Raw genomic sequence first — 24,734 nt, forward strand, 5'->3', positions numbered from 1 at the left:
CCAGCATTCGAACCCACGATAATAGGATTCTGGCACATCTATTGGGCGCAACTCTGCACAGCGTGTTCCGTCATTGAGACCCGCATGTGAAATAGCAGTCTCATGTGTTTATTATATATACTACTCAAAAGAAGTTAAAGAACACCCGAGTTTTTCGTGACTGCAATTAATCTATCGGATCATGCCTTTATATATTTAATCTAAGAAAGAACATGCGTCACAGACAAAGAATGTAGAAGGTTGCTGAATACCTATTCTACCCCGGATCTTCACGGGTCAAGTTACAATGCAAGTTCGATATTCCGATATACTAATGCATATGTAATGTCATGTTGAAAAATCATTATGATCTTATTGCTTGTCAACCCATCCCTGTGAACCAAAGACAGCAAATCTATAAATTGCCTGTTATAGAAATTAAAAATAGCTACAGCAGTTCATATATACTGACGGACATAAATAATGCATCATTGCAGTTCATCAGTATACAAGCTTAATTGCCTCTTGTAGAAATTTCGCGTTATAATAGGCTCCCAGCGACCAAGTCTAGTCGCACCGAGGATAATACATGGACGGGTGTCAGGATGGTTTAGTTGGGTGTGTCAGTGTGTCAGTGTGTGAGTGAATGAGTTAGCTTAATGTGGGAGGAAAGCCCGAAGTGATGCAGGTCTCAGACGTTTACCACTTCGGTGAAACCCACGAGCACGGGTATGGTGCTGACAAACCTAGAAACATAATCGGGGCGAACCGGGATTCGAACCCACAATCATAGGTTTCTGGCGTGCCCAAGGGACGCAACTCTGCACAGCGAATCGCGGCGCCTTAGACGACTGGGCCACCCAACTCACTCACTCGCTTACGTGTTGTTACGGTATGTCTCCGAAACATGCAACGCACTTGTTACAACGGCACGAATATGTGCATGCTCCTCCTCCTGAAGTCAACATTCCTCGCCTCCTGGTAATATGAGTAACATCAGCATCATGGTCGCGCTCTCTTAGGGAGATGGCAGGCTCGTGGTGTGGTAAACATCGCACAGTACTAATAGGGTCTGACGCCAAAACCCTATGTACCAATGTTGCGAACCTAATGTCCCAGTATTTTATTCAAAGTATGTGTCCCATTGTCCCAATGTCACGTTCTACACTTCTGTTACAATGTTGTCACTGTCCCAGTGGTATTTCCAAATCCTATGTCTTTGTGTCATGTCCCAATCGTATGACCCAATATGACTGCCATGTCTCAACCTTCCGTCCTAACCTTTGGGCCCAGCGTAAAATCTGACATTGTGGTCCAATGTTCCGTCCTAACCTTTTGGGCCAAGTATCAAATCTGACATTGTGTTCCAGCCTTCCGTCCTAACTTTTGGGCCAAGTGTAAAAATCTGACATTGTGGTCCTTCGTTCCGTAATAACCTTTGGGCCATAACCTTGGTAATAATCTTATGATCAATACTCAAACAATATCGATACACTGATGTCTTGTTCTATACCACGGTGTTAACATATTTCTGTTACTAACGTCTCGGAATACACGGAGGTGCATAATCTTGTTACACAAGGCTTACTGTTATTTAATAAAATATAGCCACGCACTGTAGTTTTCGTCGATTAAAATATGCATGTGAATAATTGCAGTCATTTTGTGAAATGTTTAGATATTTCACGTATTTCATGAAAAGGGTGAATAAGTTGGGTTTAACGTCACTTTATACAGTATTCCAGTTATATCACGACGTGTCATCTTCATGTGGGAGGAAAGCCCGAAGTCATGCAGGTCTCAGACGCTTACAACTTTGGTGAAACACATGAGTATAAGTATACTGCTGGCAAACCTGGAAAAAAATTCAGAGCGAATCTGGTATTCGAATTCGAATCATAGGATTCTGATGCTAATAAGGGACATAAATCTGCACAGGGAATTATTCAAGTGGTTTAGGGACACCCGTGCTCCAATTAAATGATTGACCCCTACAAACATAGCCAGAATCATTCAGTGATTTCACGAAATGAAAATCTCCCAGATTACAATAAAACTTCGGCATTATCGGAAGACAGAACACACAGTCACTTTCAGCGTGGTATGGATTTATCGAAGGACAGTGGAAGAATCTGGAAAGATGTTGAGAAGTACTGTATAATTGGAGGTCGGTTCAAATCTCCTTCAAATCTTAATGACCGCGAATGGACAGTGAAACACACGCCTAGTCCAAGTGTTAATGCATTGTCGTGTTATTATCCCTCTCAATCGCAGCGTCTGCAGGAAGTGGGAGCTACCAACACTGTACATTATACCTGTTTTCTTATTATCTAACTAACATACGATACACGAAGAAATTGATTCTGGTGCCGTGTTACCGTTTCCTTTGTATAGACAACAACGACGGTTCCATAATGACGAGAAGGCGCTCCATTCATCACAGAATCTGACTATTACCTCTGACTGGTTCTGCTTAAACATATAGCATCAAGTCAGTCTTCAGTCGGGTAGATAATACCGTATAAATCCATACAAGACAATCGTGTGTCGTAAATCAGTGTGCTGTTCTACTTTAAAGGTCCATGGCCAGTGCAAGGATATATATGCAAGATGGAGCAGTACATAAATGTGTCCTTACTTTGATCAACGGGATCTATTGCTTTGTACGTGTGATACCAAACCTTGTCTCCTGAGGTAAAGTTTGGACATTATTTTGGCATTAACAGAAATGACTGTAGATGATTGCAGTCAGTTTGAGATAAAGGATATAAAAACTTTTCGATATGATTTAAATTTGGAACATAGTGTAAAGGGGCTTAAACCCATACTGCATTCTTTGCTTGTTTGACCATGCACCTTTGAATGTAATTCTGACCTACCTGCAAATTCATTGCCGATCTCATCTCTCAACAGTGACTCGATGTTGTGGATCCTGGGCAGGTAAATGTGGAAATCGTTATCCAATCGTTTAGCTTTGCTATAAAACACAAAAGCCGATGCAGCCAAAAAACAGAACTTCGGAGCAGTGTCCGAGTGTCCACTTGTTTCGTAAATGACCTTGATCCTCTTCCATTTGTAACCAGCGATCATGGACAGTGTCGACAGGGCGAGGGAGTTGAAGGTGACACCGGTACGGGTTAGAGTCGGGTACTCCGACCTTTTCTCCACCCCAAAATCATGAGCGAACCCCCCGGGCGTGATGACGGGGAGGTTCCAGAAGGGGGCGTAGCGGGCCACGGGTGCCAAGCTATAGTCGCACACCGGCCCTAGGAACACGTTCACCTGAGACTTCATATAGAAATTAAAGGCTTCTATAGGAGCATCCTTAGAGGTACACTTTGAGTCTCCGTAATACATGGATATGTTCACGTCGACAAGCACGTTGTTGTTTTGTATTGTGACTTTAGCAAGTTCCAAAACCGGAGATACTTTGTGATGCGAAAATGGCTGGTCACCTTTCTGTGGAATGATGACGGCGACATTGATGGATTGTGGATCAGAACCCGCAGCCCCGACCAACAGGAGCATCAACAGCAACGTCATGACTTACTTTATCCAGTACTTTAACAACCAGTCTCAGGAAAAACTACTGGGGCATCTTCATCCCGTTTACAAAAACAGCATCTTTGGGTTCCGACTGCGTGACCCCAATCCAGGTATCATAACACTGTCCCTTAAAACACTACGTTGATCTCTTCAGAATGACTACCAACGATACACCACAATGGAACACATTAATCACATTGAATATTAAGACCAATTCCATAGAAATCCGTTCTTCAAACACCTCCTTTAAAAAAAGAGTGACAAGCAACCAGATGTCTCCAATAATCCATATCTATGCTGTTTAACACATATCCCACCTGCTAGACACATCCGATTCTGGCACTGTCCACTTACAGAATTATCACGGCTAATCCACACATTTTGCTCACTCGGCGTAATGTTGACACAAAACACGGTGTTCCCTTAAGGGCGAGAAGAGTAAAGTCCCATGACGCCTGAATACTCGCCTTCATCCAACGGAACGGGGACCTATCCCACACATTGTGGTGATGCTTCTCCGTCTAATGTGGACAATCATTGCAGCCTCTCTGATTTAATACTCAGTTAGTTTAAAGCTCATTCAAGCTGAATTGCCATTGGTCGGCGATTCACCTGTGTAGGTACGCTGTCGCAGTGGATCAGTGCCTGCAAGACTATTTAGTCACACATAAAGACTGCCACTTCTCCGGGGAGCGCACAGCTTTGTAACAATCACTGTTTAGTTTCCGAGAAGGGAGTGATGTTTCAAGAGAGTGAATGGTTCGTGGAGTGCGTCCGTGTTTGTTTGTAGTGATCCACGCGCTGACCACACATAAAAGCGAGATCACCCTGGGAATTCACATATGTATCGCATTTGGTTATAGTGTGTAAAAAATATATGAAGCCTTCTCTCCCAAGGGACCCCGTATATCGTTTCAGAGGTAATAAGCGCTCGGATAAAGGGATGAATGCTAAAAAGTATTATTCGATGGTTTGGTCGCCCTTTTTAGCTGATGGAGATTAAGGTGACATATAAGATTTTAATGGTTATAAAAAAGTTTATTCACTGTTATTAGAATCGATTATCTTTCAGACATGATTGATTCAAATTACACATTTTAAATTGTAATTATAGTAATACATTCACTGGCGTTTTGTCACTTGCAAATTAATGAAAGGACGGAAAATCGCAAATTTTTCCCAAATCGTGTCTGAGAATTGAAAAGAAGTGATACACATCCCCTTTTAATGTTGCCAAAATTCTCTTTATAGGGCTAAGATTTCATTTCTTGTAAAAAGCAATTATGAAATAGGAAACTTTCATAGAATCATCTTTTTTGTATTCGCTCACTGTCATTCTGTCTATATCCAGTTAGTCCTGAATGACAAAAACGCGATAACCCTCCAATTATGAATTAAAACACAGACCACATCGGAGTTCCAACCAAAATAAGTCATTCTTCATATTTGATCCTGATGACTCCACATGCATACTCGTCCAACCAGACGAAATCTTTCTAAATTGGAAAGTACGGCCAATTACTGAGGCAAAGGGCCGTAGAAAACAATGTTACCATGTCCAAACTCCGTTAGGCCCCTAGATAGTCAGAATCCCATGCTTTGCCAATCAATTAGAGCACTGACTGCGAGCCCGAACTACACTGCGAGGAGCACGGGTCCTCTCGCTCTCACACTCACTGTGACAGAGGCAGAACGTTCCCGACTAGGAAGCGCTTCAGAGTCAGCGCGCACTGGCCTGTCTACATCCTCTCACATTTACCGCCTTGCATGAATGAGTTTCAGCGCCTGCGTATTGAGAGAATCGCGTGTACGCGATATCGGGACGCATTTGCCGCCTATTTGTATAATAGGGTAATAGTTGAGCGAATTACCGAGGCTTTAGACCAATCGCCGCGAGCAGAAAGCACATCCTTGGGGGAATTAGGACTGTCGAAATACTATTGGTGACCTTTGGTTGAACGTGATAAAATTTCCGATGATCGGATTAGGTCCGGAATGGGACGTAAAGTAAATATATATTTGATAATAGACATTTTGAGACAGGGTTAAGCTGATGGTAATAAATTTTCCCATGGTGAGGTTTTGTTCGTAGTGCATGTATATATGAATAATCATCTTTAAAAAGGGTTCGGAGTTTTTGATTTCTCAAACTCAAACTCGAAAAGTGCCGGAATTTACCGACGGAAAATACAGAAAATAAACTTGCTCATTTTGCTTCCTTGTCAACGGTGCCTCCAAATCCCTTTTTTACCCCCCCCCCCCCCCCCCAAAAAAAAAAAAAAAAAAAAAATCAAAAAAAAAATCACAGAATTAAGGGATGCATATTCAGGATATAATATACTATATACTGTCGTTGTACCATTCCTATTATATTATATTTACGCACGTGTTCGTGCCTCGCACTACGATGCCCTGCTCGTGACATCAACCACTAGTTTGCCTGGCCTAGATTTGATTATTTATAAATGATTTCCCACCTTGATATAGTTGGATGTATCGCACTGCGACATTTAAACACATTTCGTTCATAGTGCGCGTGATACAGCTGGAATATTGCTGACGGCGGCATCAAACAACATGCTCTCATTTATATTTTGAACCACTGGACAGTGAGTGAGTGAGTGAGTTGGGTTTAACGCCGCTTTTAACAATATTCCATTTATATCACGGCTTTTCAGCTTAATGTGGGAGGAAAGCCCAAAGTGATGCAGGTCTTAGACGTTTACCACTTCGGTGAAACCCACGAGCACGGGTATAGTGCTGACAAACCTAGAAACATAATTGGGGCGAACGGGGATTTGAACCAAAACCATAGGTTTCTGGCGTGCCCAAGGGACGCAACTCTGCACAGCGAATTGCGGCGTCTTAGACGACTGGGCCACCAGGGTCCCCTTCATGTAGGAGGAAGGCGGTCTGTAAATAATCGAGTCTGGACCAGACAATCCAGTGATTTACATCATGAGCATCGATCTTCGCAATTGGGATACGATAACATGCATCAACCAAGTCAGCGAGCCTGACCACGTTAGTCGCCTCTTACGACAAGCATGGGTTGCTGAAGACCTATTTTAACCCAGATCTGAGTCCTCTCAGTCAGAACTACAGCATATACCGTTTTGCAGCAATTAAACAGTCGAAAAAAGTTATTTTTCACTCGAGTGAGTGAGTGAGAGATAGTGGGAGAGTGAGTGAGTGAGTGAGTGAGTGAGTGAGTGAGTGTGGTCTTACGCAGCATTTTGCAATAATCCAGCAGCATCACTGATGGGGACACAGGAAGTGAGCTTCACACATTATTGGAATAGAACCTACAACATCGACGGGACGAGCTCAGCCACCGCTTCTTTGCTTGTAAGACGTTTGTTTATATAGAATCTGAGTTTTTTGTGTCATAATAACGAACACAATCTGTTCTGAAGTTGCAACACGAACATGACAACAAAAGTAAAAGAAAACCCTCACGCAGAGAAACTAGAACGTGCTTGCACCGCTGTCAGGTTTTCGGTTTTTTTAAAACTATTGCAGACAACAAGGCAAAACCTGGGAGACGAGTCAGATTGACAATAATTAGTTTTCATTTTGTGTAGAATTGCAAATTGTTAGAACGGCATGGACGTTTGTTATTACGTTTCCGTCAAATGTCAGAAAGCAATTTCATATATGTATACTCGTGCATTATGATATTTGGCTAAACTATATAAACTTTCATATTTGGGTTATTGTCCTGAAGCTCCAGGTATTTAAAATAAAATAAAATCTGCAATCATATATTGCTGTCATTCAAGTGAACGTGTTTCTTTGGCCTAAAGCTGTCTTTGGTCTAAATTTGTCTTTGATGTCAAACTGACAATGTAACTGGCCAAACTGTCACTGGCGAAAAACTGACCATTGACATCAGCCTGGACAGCCGGGTTGAAAGGCGTGACGTGGCCTGTAAAACCATTCGAGTTGTAGCAGCAGTAATATTAGGTGGTAGTAGTGGTCGGAGTAGTAGTAGTAGTAGCTGTAGCAGAATTGTTTGTCTGTTGTTTAACGCCGCACTCAGCAGTATTCCAGCTATATGGTGGCGCGCTGTAAATAATTGAGTCTGAACCAGACAATCCTGTGATTGACATCATGAGCATCGATTTATGCAATTGAATTGGGATACGATGAAATGCATCAACCACCCGATCCCGTTAGTCGCCTCTTACGACAAGCATAATCGCCTTTTACGGTAAGCATGTGTCGCTGAAGATCTATTCTAATGCGGATATTCACGGGTTAGATGTAGTAGTAGTAGTAGTAGTAGTAGTAGTAGTAGTAGTAGAAGTAGTTGTAGTAGTAGCTGTAGAAGTACAAGTAAGAGGTAGTAGTAGCAGTAGTAGTATATGTAGTAGTAGAAGCCGTAGCTGTAGTAGTGAGTGAGTATGGTTTTACGCCGCTTTTAGCAATATTCCAGCAATATCAAGGCTCAAGCGAACGCTTCAACCACTAGGCTACCCGACCGCCCCAGTTATAGTAGTTGTTGCTGCAGTAGAAGTAGCAACAGTAGTAGAAGTAGTTGTAGTTTGTTTGTTTGTTTGTTTGTTGCTTAACGCCTTAACGCAATATTCCAGCTATATGACAACGGTCTGTAAATAATCGAGTTTGGACCAGAAGATCCAGTGATTGATATCATGAGCTTCGTTCCACGCAATTGGGATACGATGACATGAATCAACCAAGTCAGGGAGCCTGACCACCCGATCCCGTTAGTCGCCTCTTACGACAAGCATAGTCACCTTTTACGGCAAGCATGGGTTGCGGAAGACATATTCTATCCCGGATCTTCACAGGTCAGCTGTAGTAGTAGTAGTAGTAGTAGTAGTAGTAGTAGTAGTAGTAGTAGTAGTAGTAGTAGTAGCAGCATTAATATTATTATTAGAAGTAGTAGTTGTTGTAGTAACAAAAGTAATAATAGTAGTAGCTGTAGTTGTAGTAGTAGTAGTAGTAGAAGTAGTAGTCGTAGTAGTAGTAGTAGGAGGAGTAGTAGTAGTAGTAGTAGGAGTAGTAGTAGCAGCATTAATATTATTATTAGAAGTAGGAGTTGTTGCAGTAACAAAAGTAATAATAGTAGTAGCTGCAGTTGTAGTAGTAGTAGCAGTAGAAGTAGTAGTAGTAGTAGTAGTAGTAGTAGTAGTAGTAGTAGTAGTAGAGGTAGTACCTGTAGTTGTAGTACGCGTAGACGTGAATTGATACAATGGACTACATGTGCGGTTAAGTCCCTGGGTCGAACACAACCTCAGTCGCCAATATATAAGGCACTGTCACATAGTACCGGTTACCCATTAACGGATCTTTGTCGGGGTAGAGAATCTCAAGATTGAGTGAGCTATATCTTATTTATTTCAATGTACATATTTCAGAAATGTGTTAAACTGGTTCTTCTACCGCCGTTATGGCCGCATCCATTGTCTAGTAGACAGAACAACCGGGAGAGCGGAAGGTCGGAGGTTCGATCCCTGGCCGCGTCAAATGTAACAACCCGCTAAAAGATGGTACTTGTTGTCACCCTGCTTAGCGCTCGACATTAAGGATGAGGAGTTTTTTCCACTTTTATCAACAAGTGTTGATATATTTGATATCAAAAGACACGAGGGTGAGATTTTATTAATCATCCAACATCATTCTTCAAACTTTTTCAGTTTGTATACAGTTATAAGCAGTGTCTTAAGTGTAAAAGGTACTGCTAACAGCTTAAGTAGCAGAGCCATTAGTGATGTCGTTTGATTGTGAGACCGCCTCCGTGTTCTAGAGTAGAGCGTCCGCTCGGACAGCTGAAGGTCCGGGGTTCGATCCCCGGCCGCGTCAAATGTAAAAACCCGCTAAAAGATGGCACTTGTTGTTACCCTGCCTAGCGCTCGACACTAAGGAGATAAAAACAAGGACTGGTCGGCTCAGTATTCTGTGTCTGAGTGGGGTGTTCATGTTACACTGCGGCATTGTATCTCAGTGGACTGGCACTATAAAACCGGTACAAGTCCCGACTGGAACAGACCCGTGAAGATCCGGGTTAGAATAGGTCTTCAGCAACCCATGCTTGCCGTAAAAGGCGACTATGCTTGTCGTAAGAGGCGACTAACGGGATCGGGTGGTCAGGCTCGCTGACTTGGTTGATGCATGTCATCGATCCCAATTGCGTTCATCGATGCTCATGATATTAATCACCGGATTGTCTGGTCCAGACTCGATGATTTACAGACCGCCGTCATATAGCTGGAATATTGCTGAGTGCGGCGTTAAACAACAAACAAGCCAACCAACCCGACTGGAACAGGCCGCTAGTAATCCTGAACGCGGCGTTAAACCTTAAACCCACCTTACCTGTACAACGGTTGGTGTTTTTCGAGAAGAAACTTTCTGTTTCTGGAACTGTGATACTACACACTACAAGACACATACCGATCTATACCATCTATTCCGAGCCCCAGACCCTGGGCGACAACCAGTCAGTCGATGCAAATGACAGATAGGACGCTCCCTCTTGTAACACTTGTGAAAATTACTGGATTCACCGGCTTTGGACAACAGCATAATGTAGGATTACCAAACCTTTCCGAGGCCGCAGAAATGATTTAAAGACCCCTCTGAGATTCCGCGACTTGCCTAGGGTGTTCGAAGGCTGGAAATCGATGTGGTCAATGCCCCCCGCTCCATGTTTAGTTCGGGAGGCTGTTGGTACAGTTTCAAGTCGGAGCAGCTATATGCACACATTGAGCGAGCAGACAACTCTCTTGTTGCCAGAAAGTGCTCAGACGCTGGAGTATCTATAGTGATGGAAAGGGTAGCCTTGGTTTATGTCTCCGTATATAAACTTGTTTGTGACCAGGCGACTGTAGATACCAATTCTGGTGCCAGTATGTTTATTCAAAGAGGTAACTTGCGACTGCTCCAAAAATACACTTTGTTTATTTAAGAGTATGTGAGTATGGTTTTACGCCGCTTTTAGCAATATTCCAGCAATATCACGGCGGGGGACACCAGAAATGGGTTTCACACATTGCACCCATGTCGGGAATCGAACCTACCCGACCGCCCCTGTTTATTTAGGAGCATCTTCCCGAGGCAAGAGAGCTAACTGACTTTAAAAGTCCAGTTTCCACCCTTGACTTGATGATCTAAGAGGGGAAGATTATAGACTTTACAACTACATTTTCGAAATATATAATTTGGTGCTTGGCTCTCGTTGTTTCTTGTTTTACGCCGCACTCAGCAACATCGCAGCAATATGACGCCAGTCTGTAATTAATCGAGTTTGAATCAAGTGATCGATGTTATGAGCATCGTAGATACGATGACACGTAATCAACCAGACCGAAAGCCGAATCATTCAGTCACATCGTACAACCGGTATAGGTTGCTAGGCAACACGGAATCACCACGTGGTAGTGTTATGAATAATCACCATGTAAAATTTGAGTTGTCTTCTACCTCAGTAAAATTACAACTCTTTAGGTAGATAGAGGTATGTGTGTGTTGCGGTGTGGGAGGGGGTTGGGGGGTGGGGGTTGGGGGGTGGGGGGTGGGGGGTGGGGGTGGGGTGGGGTGGGGTGGGGGAGAGAATTAGATAAAAATTGATATAAGATGCCACAAAAGGCATCAGGTAAAAACTGGTTTATGGAAGACGGGAAGGGCCTTTAATTCTGAAATTGATATGGATGCAACAGCTGTTCATTGTACAGCTGTAACAATATTGACACATATATGTATGATTTATCTTCATAGCAGGGTAGATGGACATGCGGAAAATTATAGTGTGATATATAACAACGCATGATATTAATAATAACAAGAATAACAATTGATAACTCAGGTGTTTGGAATTCAAATTATGCACATAGGCCCAGTTAATCAAAATATGTTTTTGTTTGTGGCTAGAGTCCTTTGTGTTAAAACCAATGTGAGGTGCTGTTTCCTTGGAAACGGAAACTATTTTATCATGTTTAGAAAGTCACGTGCTACGTATATATCAGAGCTGTAAGGATGTGTTATCATTCATCAATCATGGGACATAGGGGCACTGGTGGCCCAGTCGTCTAAGGCACCGCAATTCGCTGTGCAGAGTTGCGTCCCTTATACACGCCAGGATCCTGCTTCGCTCTGATTCTGTTTCTTGCGTTGTCAGCATTATACCTGTGCTCGTGTGTTTCACCAAAGTGGTAAACGTCTGAGACCTGCATCACTTCGGGCTTCAACCTAAGAGCGCGGCCATTCAACGAACGGTCCAGTACACGTTTTGCGGACATACGGTTATTTTTGTAACATTTGATTTTGGCCCGTGTTATGTGTAAATAAATGTGACGAAACCCTTTTCATAATCACAAGAAATATATGTTAAAGAAGAGTCTCAATCTAAAAGATAACTGTTGCTTGGTTGGTTTGTGGGGGGTGTCACTGGTGGCCTAGTCGCTTAAGGCGCCGCGATTCGCTGTGCAGAGTTGCGTCCCTTGGGCACACCAGAAACCTATGATTGTGGGTTCGAATCCCGGTTCGCCCCGATCATGTCACCGAAGTGGTAAACGTCTGAGACCTGAATCACTTCGGGCTTTCCTCCCACATTAAGCTGACACGCCGCAATATAACTGGAATACTGTTAAAAGCGGCGTTAAACCCAACTCACTCACTCACTACAGTGAGTCCGTTCCCCTGATTATTTAAAGACCGCCGTCATATAGTTGCAATATTGCGGCTGTATGCGGCTGATGTGGTTGCCGTCCCGACACAATAGCATTCCCCGATTATGGACACATTTTCCTGCCGTACTCCAAGGAAACAATGGCCTTCCTACTCTCCGATAAAAGGAGCACGCAGTCAACGTATCGAACTCCACACACGGTCAAAAGCGACGCCTAATTGTCCCTAAGTCAACGTTCAATTTGTTTGAACACTGACCTGGAGTTGTCGTAACTGCTGTAGATATGGGCGGCGTTACAGTGCTAGTACACACACTGACGACTGTAATCTGTGATAATCAGCCTTAATTGCTGGGTTTATACAGTAATCTATCACTCGAGGCTAGTCCTGTCCCCGGCAATCGTTGTTTACCAGTCCCGTTGGCATGAAGAAACCTGCATATAGTTCAGTGAAGCCTCGCCGGGGCGGAAAGAAGTCTGGCCGCGAGGAAATCTATTTTTAATACTGTTTCCCAGCATGCAACATCAAGGTCAAGGCTATGTCGTAGAAGCATATCATTTTGTTTCATGCGGGTGTTTGGGGGAATTGACGGGACATATGTTAGTTTGTGTTACCTGCTAGTTGCTGTTTTAAAGGGTATTTACTCAAAGTGTGTACTCCGGATTTTATGTTTATATATGACGCCAAAACATTTTGAGTGAGTGAGTGAGTGAGTTGGGTTTAACTCCGCTTTTAACAGTATTCCAGTTATATCACGGCGTGTCAGCTTAATGTGGGAGGAAAGCCCGAAGTGATGCAGGTCTCAGACGTTTACCACTTCGGTGAAACCCACGAGCCATGGGTATGGTGCTGACAAACCTAGAAACATAATCGGGGCGAACCGGGATTCGAACCCACAATCATAGGTTTCTGGCGTGCCAAAGGGACGCAACTCTGCACAACGAATCGCGGCGCCTTAGACGACTGGGCCACCCGTGCCCCCCAAAACATTTTGAAGTCAAATCTTGTAAATTAATTGCTTGATGAATCATTAACGCAAAAACACTTAAGACAAGAATACGATCAGTTACATTGTTCACGGGAATATTGCAACACAAGCTCCGCCCATTCTGTTATCAGCCAATCGGGAAAAAGCAGACCGTTATTGGGCGTGGCCTGAAGTGACATCGGTTTGTAGTCACAGATACACATATGTAATTGCTTGGTTACCTAATCAAATACCACGTTATCACTTGTGATTTATAAATTAACAATTGTTGAAGCAATTATTTCTACAAACCGTCAGTTTGCACCGTGGTCAACAAGCTGCCCAGTGAGAGTGAGTGAGTGAGTATGGTGTTACGCCGCATTTAGCAATATTCCAGCAATATCACGGCGGGGGACACCAGACATGGGCTTCACGCATTGTACCCATTTCGGGATTCGAACCCGGGTCTTCGGCGTGACGAGCTAACGCTTGAACCACTAGTCTACCCGACCACCCCTCAACTACAGTAAACTACGTCTATAACGAATACGCTTCGGCGTCCAGTGAAAGTGATTGAGTGAGTGAAAGTGAGTGAGGGACGATTGGTGTTTGACATGTCGCCGCTTGTAGCACTATTACCATATTATGGCGGCGGACACTGGAAATGGGCCTGTGTGTATGTATGCATTTGCGTGTTTATGTGTGTTTGTGTGTGTGTGTGTGTGTGGGGGGGGGGGGGGGGGGGGGGTCGTGGAGGGGGTCGGGTGAGTGAGTGAGAGTGATGGAGATTACAATATTTCGATGATATCACGGCATATCAGTATTATGTCGAATGGAAACCCGAAATATATTACAAGTCTCAGACGATTACCACTTTGGTGAAGTGGGGCCCCCATACAGATACAAGTGTTGACAACAGGATCGAAAACTGGTTTGCGTTTCGAACTCAAGAGTCACAACAAACAATGTTTGTTTATTCATCAACAAGATCAATAGGAAAATCATCCACTTGTCCTTCGTCACCGTCTGATGCCACATCTGCCTGTAATATCATGTTCACTGAAACGAACATACATCTGCAGTTTATTTGATAAAATACACGCGCATTGTTAAAGCGCTTTGTTCCATGAGAGATATTTCAATATTAATAACCAATTTGACAAGCTGTCCTGCCTTGAGTCTTCCTGGTATGTAGTTGCATTGTTTATGGTTCAGAACAGGGAACTACATGTTCAGAGTCTCATTATCTCCGTGTATCATGAACGTGATAAACGTTCCGTCGGAAAACACCCACTTTTAATTATTTTCATGCTCAGCATCCTCTTTGGAAGGTACTTGAATTGCCTACCCACCAAAACCGTGCGTCTATTCTTAAACTCACCTTTATAAATTAATTCAGTCTCCACATAAGTTTTGAGTCTTTGAGTATTTCCAAACATGTTATCACACACTGAGTAATGATAGTTTTTCTACCCGTGAAGACCCGGGAGGGAATAGGTCTTCAGCAACCCATGCTTGCCGTAAAAAGGCGACTATGCCTGTTCTAAGAGGCGACTAACGGGATCAAGTGGTCAGGCTCGCTGACTTGGTTGATGCATGTCAGTGTATCCCAAATTTCGTAGACCTAATTGCGTGGATCGATGGTCATGATATTAATCACTTGATTGTCTGGTCCAGACTCGATTATTTACAGACCGTGGTAATATAGCTGGAATATTGCTGAGTGCGGCGTTTAAACAATAAACCGACCAAATTGCGTAGATCGATACTCATTATGTCAATCATTTTAGTGTCTGGTCCAGTCCAGATTATTTTTCAGACCGCCTTCATGTACCAATAAATTGAAATACCAAGACGTGCGGCGATAAGCAACAAACAAACAATCATTTAAACAAACAAACAAACAAACAATAATTTAAACAAACAAAACATGCACTTGAAAAATAAAGTTGTGCAATGCCTATTTCCAGGCGACCACTTCATGCCGAATGATGATCACAACCGATTTAAATGATGCCATTTTCTAAAAAAATGCACATCTTTTGAACTGGTTGATCCAAAATAAAAACCCGAACACTGCTCCATATCGATCGCCATTTTGGTGCTTTTTTATAAAAAGAAGTTATCACACAGTTAAAGACTCGTGTAGCAAGCATTGACCTATAATGGCCTTTTGAAGTGCAGATGAAAGCTCCCGTCTAATGACACATTTTCAATTGATCACATGGAATACATAATACCACGATAACAGTAACACGGACGCTACATTTCAATGCCAAGTTCCTCTCATTCACAGAGTGGCTTTGTGCTGTCGAAAATTCAGAAATTTAACACGTAAATATTCATTGAAGGGGCTTTAAAGATACCCCCACACTAGTTTTTTTTACTGAAACAGTCAGTAAGAAAGCGCATTTTAAGAAATGAAATCCTGTCGATCACAGATGCAGTGATGTTTAAACTCGAATTCCTTATGTCGAAATATTGAAACTCGAATGCAATCAACGGAAGCAGACTCGAACTCATTAACAGTAACGTTGCTTTTTTTAAATGTTGGTTATCACGAATTCGACTTTCCAGTCATGTTTTTTACTTTAAATTCCACTGTAATTAACGGGCGCAGTATCTAACACATTAACTGCTTTGACCTTCACTCAATCATTCTACCCTTGGTATTCCAATTTTTAAAAGTATAGCTACCGGTTACGACTGTTCTCTTCGTTTAAAGACCGCATCCGTGGTCTAATGGTAGAGCGTCCGCCCGGAGAGCGGAAGGTCCGGGGTTCGATCCCCAGCCGCGTCATACCAAAAGACGTTAAAAGATGGTACTTGTTGTTACCCTGTCTGACGCTCGGCATTACGGGCTAAAACAAGGACTGGTCGGCTCGGTGTCAGTATACTGTGTCTGAGTGAGGTATTCATGTTAAACTGCGGCATGGTATCTCAATGTGCTAGCACTATCAATTGGCATCAGTCCGGACTAGTACAAGCAGCCTAACAAACACACACACGTGCATGCACGTCGCTATATAAGAGCAATAATCTTGGACGCGACCCTAAACCCCATTTCACCTCACCTCTCTTCATTTCATTTCATTTCAACACATAGGGAGTCCTGTATTAATTGTGTCTTTCATTAACGTTACAAGGACCAAATGAGTTAGGCTTGAGTAGAGCACAAGCGTGGAGGAGACGGAATGGTGGGGTAGCCTTAATGCAAAGACCATTACTGGTGACACACATCCCGTCCACACCCCACCCACCCCCGCCCCCCTCAACACACTCACACACCCATATTGGTGGGCTATTTCGTAACCGATGGTCAGGCTCTCTAACTTGGGTGATGCATGTCATCGTAACCCAATAGCGTAGATCGATGCTCATGATATCAGTCGATGGATTATTTACCTGGACTATTAATAAAAGCGGCCTTAAACAACAACAACGACAACAAAATGAAAAGGACACTTAACTTGGTTTTTTTGTCAACATTTGCATGCTGTGGTTGCAAGGAAGCACCAAATGTTGAGATATGACATAACAATTCGGATGGCATTATTTCCTATTATCTAGGATGAGCATGTCTTTGACCAAAGGTGACTTTCTTAGTGGCATTACACAGTACACGCATGAAGAACAAAACCTCTCATGCCAACACCTTTCAGTCAGGTTGGTTGGCATGTGTGTTGTTTAAAGCCGCACTCAGCAATATTCCAGCTATATGACGGCGGTCTGTAAATAATCGAGTCTGGACCAGACAATCCAGTGATTAATATCATGAGCATCGATCCAAGCAATTGGGATCGATGACATGCATCAACCAAGTCAGCGAGCCTGACCACCCGATCCCGTTAGTCGCCTTTTACGACAAGCATAGTCACCTTTTACGGCAAGAATGGGTTGCTGAAGACCTATTCAACCCGGAATCTTCACGAGTCCTCTCAGTCATGATCAGGACTACAGCATATACCGTTTTGCACCAATTAAACAGTCGAAAAAAGAGTTACCTTTCACCTCAACACGGATGCAACTACGCAACTCAATATTCAAATTCGGTATTGTTAAAAAATCACAACCCCAAAACATACCATATTGTTACATGACGCTATAGAGATACAAAAATAAAACGTTCTTTTAATTGCCTTACACATCACTCCTTCTGATGAAAAAACAATATAGGCATATAGAACGAATAATTAATGTTATTCTGCATGAACTATTGGTCCTGGAAAATCGTAATCTGTATTGTTAGGCTTCTTTGAGCGAGTTTTACTTCACCCCGAATAAGCAGTAATACAGTTCCTGTGGCTAGAACGATGGTGTCATCTATCTGAAAATGGATCGAAAATGTTCCTGAATATATTCGAGGATTCTTTGTTGTTTAACATTGTTGCAGTACGCAGTTAAACATTTATTATTTACCTCTCCATGATGAACTGGGACGCTCAATTAAATCCTATGATGGTTATTTTAGAACTGGAACACATGTGAGTGTATAATTATCAGAATACCTTTCATCTAAGCGCTGAAAGTAATCAGCATATTAATATTTTAGATAATGATAATATGCTTCATACATAAATAATTTTAGTCAACAATCAAACCAATATAAAGCTTCACACATCTATAGGCTGTATAACATCAAAGGTTCCATGGTTGAGTGACTGTTTTCCGTTTTCCCGTTAACTGAAAGTGAGTGAGTGAGTGAGTGAGTGAGTGAGTGAGTGCGTGAGTGAGTGAGTGAGCGATACGTTACGTCGTTCGTAGCAATATTCCAGCAGAATCACGACGGGGACGATGAACACATTGCACTCATGTGCGGAGTCGAACCCGGGCCTTCAGCGCGAGGGGCAAACGCTTACCCACTGGGAGGGGCGGTCGGGTAGCCTAGTGGTTAAAGCGAATGCTCGTCACGCCGAAGACCCGGGTTCGATTCCCGACATAGGTATATTGAGTGAAACCCATTTTTTGTTTCCCCCGCCGTGATATTGCTGGAATATTGCAAAAAGCGGCGTAAAAGCAAATTCACTCACTTAACCACTGGGCTACCCCCCCCCCCCCACACACACCCCACACACCCCCTTACACACCCCACTCTCTGTTCTCCCGCCCCCTTTATACTCATAAACTCATAATTCACTGTTGATTCAAAACGGATATAGCCCCTGTAACTCATTAAAACACTGTGACTATCGATATCAGGTGAAGAAAAAATATCTGATAATCCGTTAAAGATATACAAAATAGATTAAATTATAATGGAGATTTTCCTTCTTCTCTTCATTGATTGATTGTAATTGTCATTCTGTCGAGGCGACAAAGGGATAAATATTGTTCTGATATTAAGTACATTTCTCACGGGATCTACAGCTGTAAATCATAATAACTCAATTTCATACTTTAAATGTGGCTTGATGTATTGACGAAAGGGAAATTCGTTTAGTTATCTTTTCCCTGGACAAAGAGGGATGCTGTTGTGAGACTGTTTTATCCTTATGTAATCATTTACTTTTTGCGTACGATGAAAAATCCTGTTAATCACTGTATGATGATCTGGGAACGCAACGCATTAGGTTATTATGTTTGACCGGGTTAACGTTTTGTAGTGATATATCACTTTAAACACATAACATAACATCTTTTTCATCGAGTTTCAAATTTTCTGGAATTATTAATTTATCTTAAATGTCAAGGCTAACACTATGTATTAATAACTGTATTGATATATTGGGTTATATGAACTTTGGAATAGACGTGAACTGTCGTTAAACACATCCTTTCAGCTGGTATAAGTGAGTTAGTGAGTGAGTGAGTTAAAAGTTAACGTCGCATCGGCATTATCTCAGCCATATAGCGACGAGACCAAGTTAACATATTTACAATTTAGTCATTAAAGCAAAGTTTTATTTAAAAACAAGTTGTAAAACATATTTGAGCATACTATATTTGACAACAATTTATGAAACATATTTGAGCATTACAATTTTATATATACGGTTTTAAAACACGGGCTATAGGCCACCAGTAAAGCTGGTATAAAAGGCAATGAACGTAGATGCGTGGCGATTAATATTTTATTCCGACTGTGATGAAAAAAGGAAGACGTTTTCAGGAACGCCCGTTGATATACATGTTAGAATGCACTTTATGTTGTAACTAATTTGGTCGATTTAAACGAGAAGTGGGGGCGCCGAACTTTGCGGTACAGAGTTGTGTCCCTTGGGTACACCAGAATCCTATGATCGTGGGTTAGAATACCGGTTCGCCCCGATTCTGATTCTAGGTTTGTCAGCACCCTACCCGTGCTCGTGTGTTTCACCGAAGTGGTAAACGTCTGAGAACTGCATCACTTCGGGCTTTCCTCCCACATTAAGCTGACACACTGTGATATAATTGGAATAATGTTAAAAGCGGCGTTCAACCCAACTCACTCACTCAACGAGAATGAGACCTATGTTATATGTAATGTTGTATATATTTGGAAATGTAAAGTTATTATGTACAAGATCAGGAGATATTTAATTCTCAACCCCATCCATCCTTGTCAGTTTCAACTGTGTATTTTTTATAGTTTCATTGAGCTAAGAATTGAAAAACCGACGTGCAAACTTTTATAAGAATTCGCTCTGAATAAGAATAATAATATGTAAGAAAATTCGTTTTTTTTAAATATTTCAACATTTAATTACAATAGTCCAAATAACATCCCTTCCTACGGGGTACCCATACATTGCTGAGTGAACAGAGGCATGTTTCAAACAAAGTCACTGTATGTTATTGTTCGTGTATAAGATGAAAGCTTCACATCCATGTCTACATGTATGCGTGTAAAGCAGATTGCCAGGTATACTACAGATATGCTACAGGTACGCTACAGGACAATGTAGGTAAGTATGTTTTTGTTCGTATCGAATTACTCTTATTCTTATTGGTAAACACATGTCAAACGTGACGGTTGTAAGCTAGCGGACCACATTTCACACAACAACCTCCAAGGTAAACACATGTCAAACGTGACGGTTGTAAGCTAGCGGACCACATTTCACACAACAACCTCCAAGGTAAACACATGTCAAACGTGACGGTTGTAAGCTAGCGGACCACATTTCACACAACAACCTCCAAGGTATCACAACAAATGAGAATTCCACAGAAATCAACCCAAGCACGATTATAACTTTCAAAACATATCACATACAAAAACAACATCGTATACCGCATTATGTTTTTTCAATCAATTGACGATTTTTGTTATGCAGATACTTTTACGAGTAAACTGCATTATTTGTAACCGGTGTTAAGCACCGAGACTGACCACCAGATGTGTTGCGACAAAATCAAAGAATATTTTGAAGATGAAAATGGAGACAACAGCAGTGTACATGGATATGAATACTTGTACTTTAAAGAACGCGATACAAGATGGGGAGCCAACAAAATTAATTTTTTTCAGTCAAGCTTTTCTTTCTTCCCTGGTCGTTCTGCCAGCTAACGACTATGGTAGGCCTGTCAATGTCTACATGAAATGATTGCCAGAAAAAAATGATTGGCGTACGTCATAATAAACGGTTTAGCAAATTAGGCTGACATTGCAGTGTTAAACAGTGACTCGGGGGAATGGCAGGTGAGTAATATAATGGTTTTGGTGCCAATGTTCCAGTTTCCAAGATGAGGTCAGTCCTCTGGGTAATCAATTAATCACGCCTTTTCTCTGTTGCCTGTTGATGTCCGAATAAAGTAGAACAAAACATTTATAGAACAAAATGTTATACATGTGAACATACAAAAGCGAATCACAATGAAAAAAAATAATTTGCCAAAAAATACAAAAAAATACCACTCACCAAAAACTGTATTATTTGTTGTTGTCGCTTGAAAAGTTGTCTTTGTGAAGTGTTATTGGATTTCAATGTTTCGTCCCTGTTGAGGATCGCTGCATCATACTGTGTGTCCAATGTCTGAGACTAAGGGAAACAATCCACTTTTTTTCACTGTCTCAATATTCACGCAATACCACTAAAAACGGGCTTCCAGACCAACTGGGAATCGGGGCGTCAGCGCGACTGGTTTTCTCTTTAAAGGGAAACATCGACCAATACCAAAAGGCTGGAGGACCTAAAGCAACACGTGACTAAAGTAGGTGACATTTAAATTCAAGTTCTGCTCACAAAACCCCTTGCGCTAAAATATAACACGAAAATGTAATCATAAGCCTCGTTTGGGGATTAAGCAGCGCGTGTAATGTGTGCTCGCCGGCTACCTTCGTCATCAATATTATTCTGTCGCTCTCTACATTGTGCTTTTATGATATGTAAATAGTGCAATTTCACTGCAGACAAACAGACAGGTTTATTGAGTATTATGGCCATATGCTAACTCATAATATGATGTCACGTGCATTTACATGTTTATTTTGATCATTAACATTTCAGATTTATAGTCTTTCTTCAAGAAGGGGAGATATGTAGATCTTAACTTGGAATACTTGTTACACCTAAATAAGACATGGAATTCATCTTCAACTACACCTCTGTCACAATTGGTCACTGTCACTGCAATGTACGTCAATGTCAGCGGTCCGTGACCAACGTCAGTCACGGCAATGAGGAAGACGCAACGATGACGTCAATGAACTGCTTCCGGTTTCAAATTGTTAATTGTGGTTTCTAGCAGTCGGACATTTAATACCCGGATGTTTAGATTCCTTCACCTGAACGTGAGCCTAATATGGGTATCGAAGAATGCAATTCGTTTCAGTTCTTTTTATTAACAAAAAGTGGTCGATAAACAAACTGGATGTCCTTAAGAGAAAGGATCCCCTTTTAGAATAACAACTCAAAGAACAGAGATTGGAAACAAAATTCCCCCTGATATCAACATGCCGACCACTTACCCCAACGAACCAAATGCTCTGTGTCAAAATATGGTCAGCACAGACACGGTTTGGATATTATTTTGGCAAAGAACTGAGGACCTCTGTTGATGGCCGCCTGACAGAAGAGCGGAAGGTAGGTGGTGGTTCCCTCAAGCGCGTCATACCAAAAGATGTTAAAATATAGTACTTATTGTTACCCTGCCTGACGCTCGGCATCAAGGGGATAAAACGACTGGGCTGCACGGAGTCAGTATGCTGTGTCTGAGTGGGTCTCCGTGTCAAACTGCGTTTTGTGTTAGGACCGATGTATGAGATGGTGACAATCCTGAAATTTTCGGACCAACGGGTAGAACTGTATGAGACGTTTGCACAGACGGGGAGACACACATAAGTGGCAGTATAACTCTGTGATTCCGATTCTCAGTAAGAACCGAGATAAAAGAGATGAATGTTCGAGATGCTAAGAAGCTATTTTTCAAGATGAATATTTAGAAATTTCTCAACTCGTCTGGCGCACAGCCTGACGGTTGCATCCTGATGACCACCTCGACCATATTTCCAGATCTCAGGACACTTCTTCCACTTGTTACGGCAATTTTATTAACTTTATTATGCTATAATGAACAGTTTTACAAAACAGCTAGATTCAGCTGACGCCAGTGACCATGTTTCCATGACAACAGACTCAGCTGTGCAGTGAAATTAGGGAAATGCTCAATTAAAATATGCACAGAAAAAATGAACAATGCATTTACCATGCAGCTGCTGTGACCCCAGATAATTGAAAGTAAAAGAACAGTGATGCCGATATAGCCTGTTGGTTTTACTTTGGAGAGAGTGTGTCTTGATTTATGATATAATTTTTTAGGCCTTGAATGTACGTAAGTAGTAAATGTGTCAACAAAGCTCAACATCCTGTCTTGATATACTCGGTGAGGCATATTGTTATACAGAAATACTTAGCCACACGGTCTGTTGTGTGATAACAGTTTTCTCACGATATGTCATGATTCATCTCCACAGACAAATACATGTTATAATTCCACAGGTTTCAGTTGCCTGTAAGGACCCGGGTAAGAATACGTTTGTTTATCTGTTGTTTAAGGACGCACTCATTCCAGCTTTATGACGGCGGTCCGTAAATAATCGAGCCCAGACCATACAATCTAGTGGTTGATATCATGAGCATCGATCTACATAATTAGGATACAATGACATGCATCAACATTGTCAAGGCGGCTGACTTGCAAAGGCTGCAGGAGATTGCACTCTCATATGATAAGCAACCTGTTACAGCTGCCAACAATATGACGCACAGATGCGGGAACCTGTGATCATTCAGGGTAGAATCTGCAACTCATGCTTGCCTGGCTGACATTGGGTGACGTAATCTGCATCTGTTGTACCAATTACAGCTGATCTCAAGACCATGTCATGCTGTTGCAGAGCGGACGGACATGGTAGCCTATCAGATAGAACTATCCACTGGGTCGTTTCACAAAGCATCAGCTACTACACATCAAACCGATTCAAAACGGTTGGATATGATCTTATTCATCGAGCAATTAGCCCCAATATTCCCTGATGAAATCGCTTCATTAGGCGTATGCGAATAGAACAGCCCAAGTGTGCAAACCCTTCCCTTGATGTCCTACAGAACGACCGACAGAGCTACGGTGGCACACAAAAGCTCATAAACATTCATAGCGACCGCTTACTTGTGTCATGCTGTTGCAATGAGGACGGACATGGCAGCCTATCGGGTGGAATTATCCACAAGGTCGATTCACACAGCATCAGCTACACCAAACTGATTTGATATCATCCCATTCCTCGAGCATTTAGCCCCATTATTTACTAATGAATTCAATTCCTCTGGCGTATGCAAAGAGTAGAGCCCAAGAGTGCTAACATTTCCTTTATGTCACACGGAAACGACCAGAAGAAGTACACAGCGTAAATTGTCTGGCACACAAAAGCTGATGAACACTGTGAGACCGTGTGATTCGATGTCTGGAATGAGGTCCTCGTGGATCATTAAGGGTGACAGATTATTACATGTCAAGGCTGCCGGTCAGCATTGATCGTCCTGACAAGAGGCAGTGTAGCTCACCAATCTGCAAAGTGTGCCGCCTAACCGAGGGATTCCTGTGGGTTCATATTTTATTCATTGATACTTTGGAAACATTTCCCTTTTGCCGCTTTTCACAATGAGAATGAGAATTTTCCAGAATGTTTTTAGGACAATGTATGATGGATGAATCTCATCCCTCTGTGGCGTGTTCTTCCTCATTAGAACTTCCAATGTCCAAATGCATCCGTCTCATAAGAAATGGTACTGAATAATAAATTTGCAAACTCATTTAGATATTCAAATTCAATAACAATATTGCAAAAACCTTTCATTTGAAATCGTATAAAAGTTGGCCAGATAAAAGTAATGGACTATAACTCACGGTAAGAGGCAAAAAGGCACAGGTTTGCTTTGAAAATTCTTAAAAAAAAGAAACCACCTGACGCAATACACCTTATACAATAGAAATGAAAAGGAAAATGTTTCATAGTGTGCATGAGGATGTCGGATGTCGCCCAGGAGGGACTTGGGCTGCAACACTCATCATCAAGCCACATAATTGAGAAGGATGGAGAAGCGACCTTGGACTGCCAAACTACATAGAAAATGTTATGGAATACAGTATTCCGGCATTAATGTCTCCA

The 24,734-nt window shown here is 42.0% G+C and overlaps 1 protein-coding gene across 1 annotated transcript in view; it reads right to left on the reverse strand.

Moving 5' to 3' along the window:
• Positions 1-4,013, reverse strand: part of LOC139461002 (atrial natriuretic peptide receptor 1-like) — a 198,619-nt gene extending 194,606 nt beyond the window's left edge. Inside the window, exon 1 of the mRNA XM_071242470.1 lies at positions 2,859-4,013. Within this exon, the coding sequence (XP_071098571.1) occupies positions 2,859-3,522 (664 nt within the window). The 5' untranslated portion in view covers positions 3,523-4,013. The remainder of the gene's footprint in view (positions 1-2,858) is intronic.
• Between the last annotated feature and the right edge of the window lie 20,721 nt (positions 4,014-24,734).

Source organism: Haliotis cracherodii, unplaced genomic scaffold, assembly GCF_022045235.1.
Source record: "Haliotis cracherodii isolate W230 unplaced genomic scaffold, xgHalCrac1.p SCAF_14, whole genome shotgun sequence".
NCBI lineage: Eukaryota > Metazoa > Mollusca > Gastropoda > Lepetellida > Haliotidae > Haliotis > Haliotis cracherodii.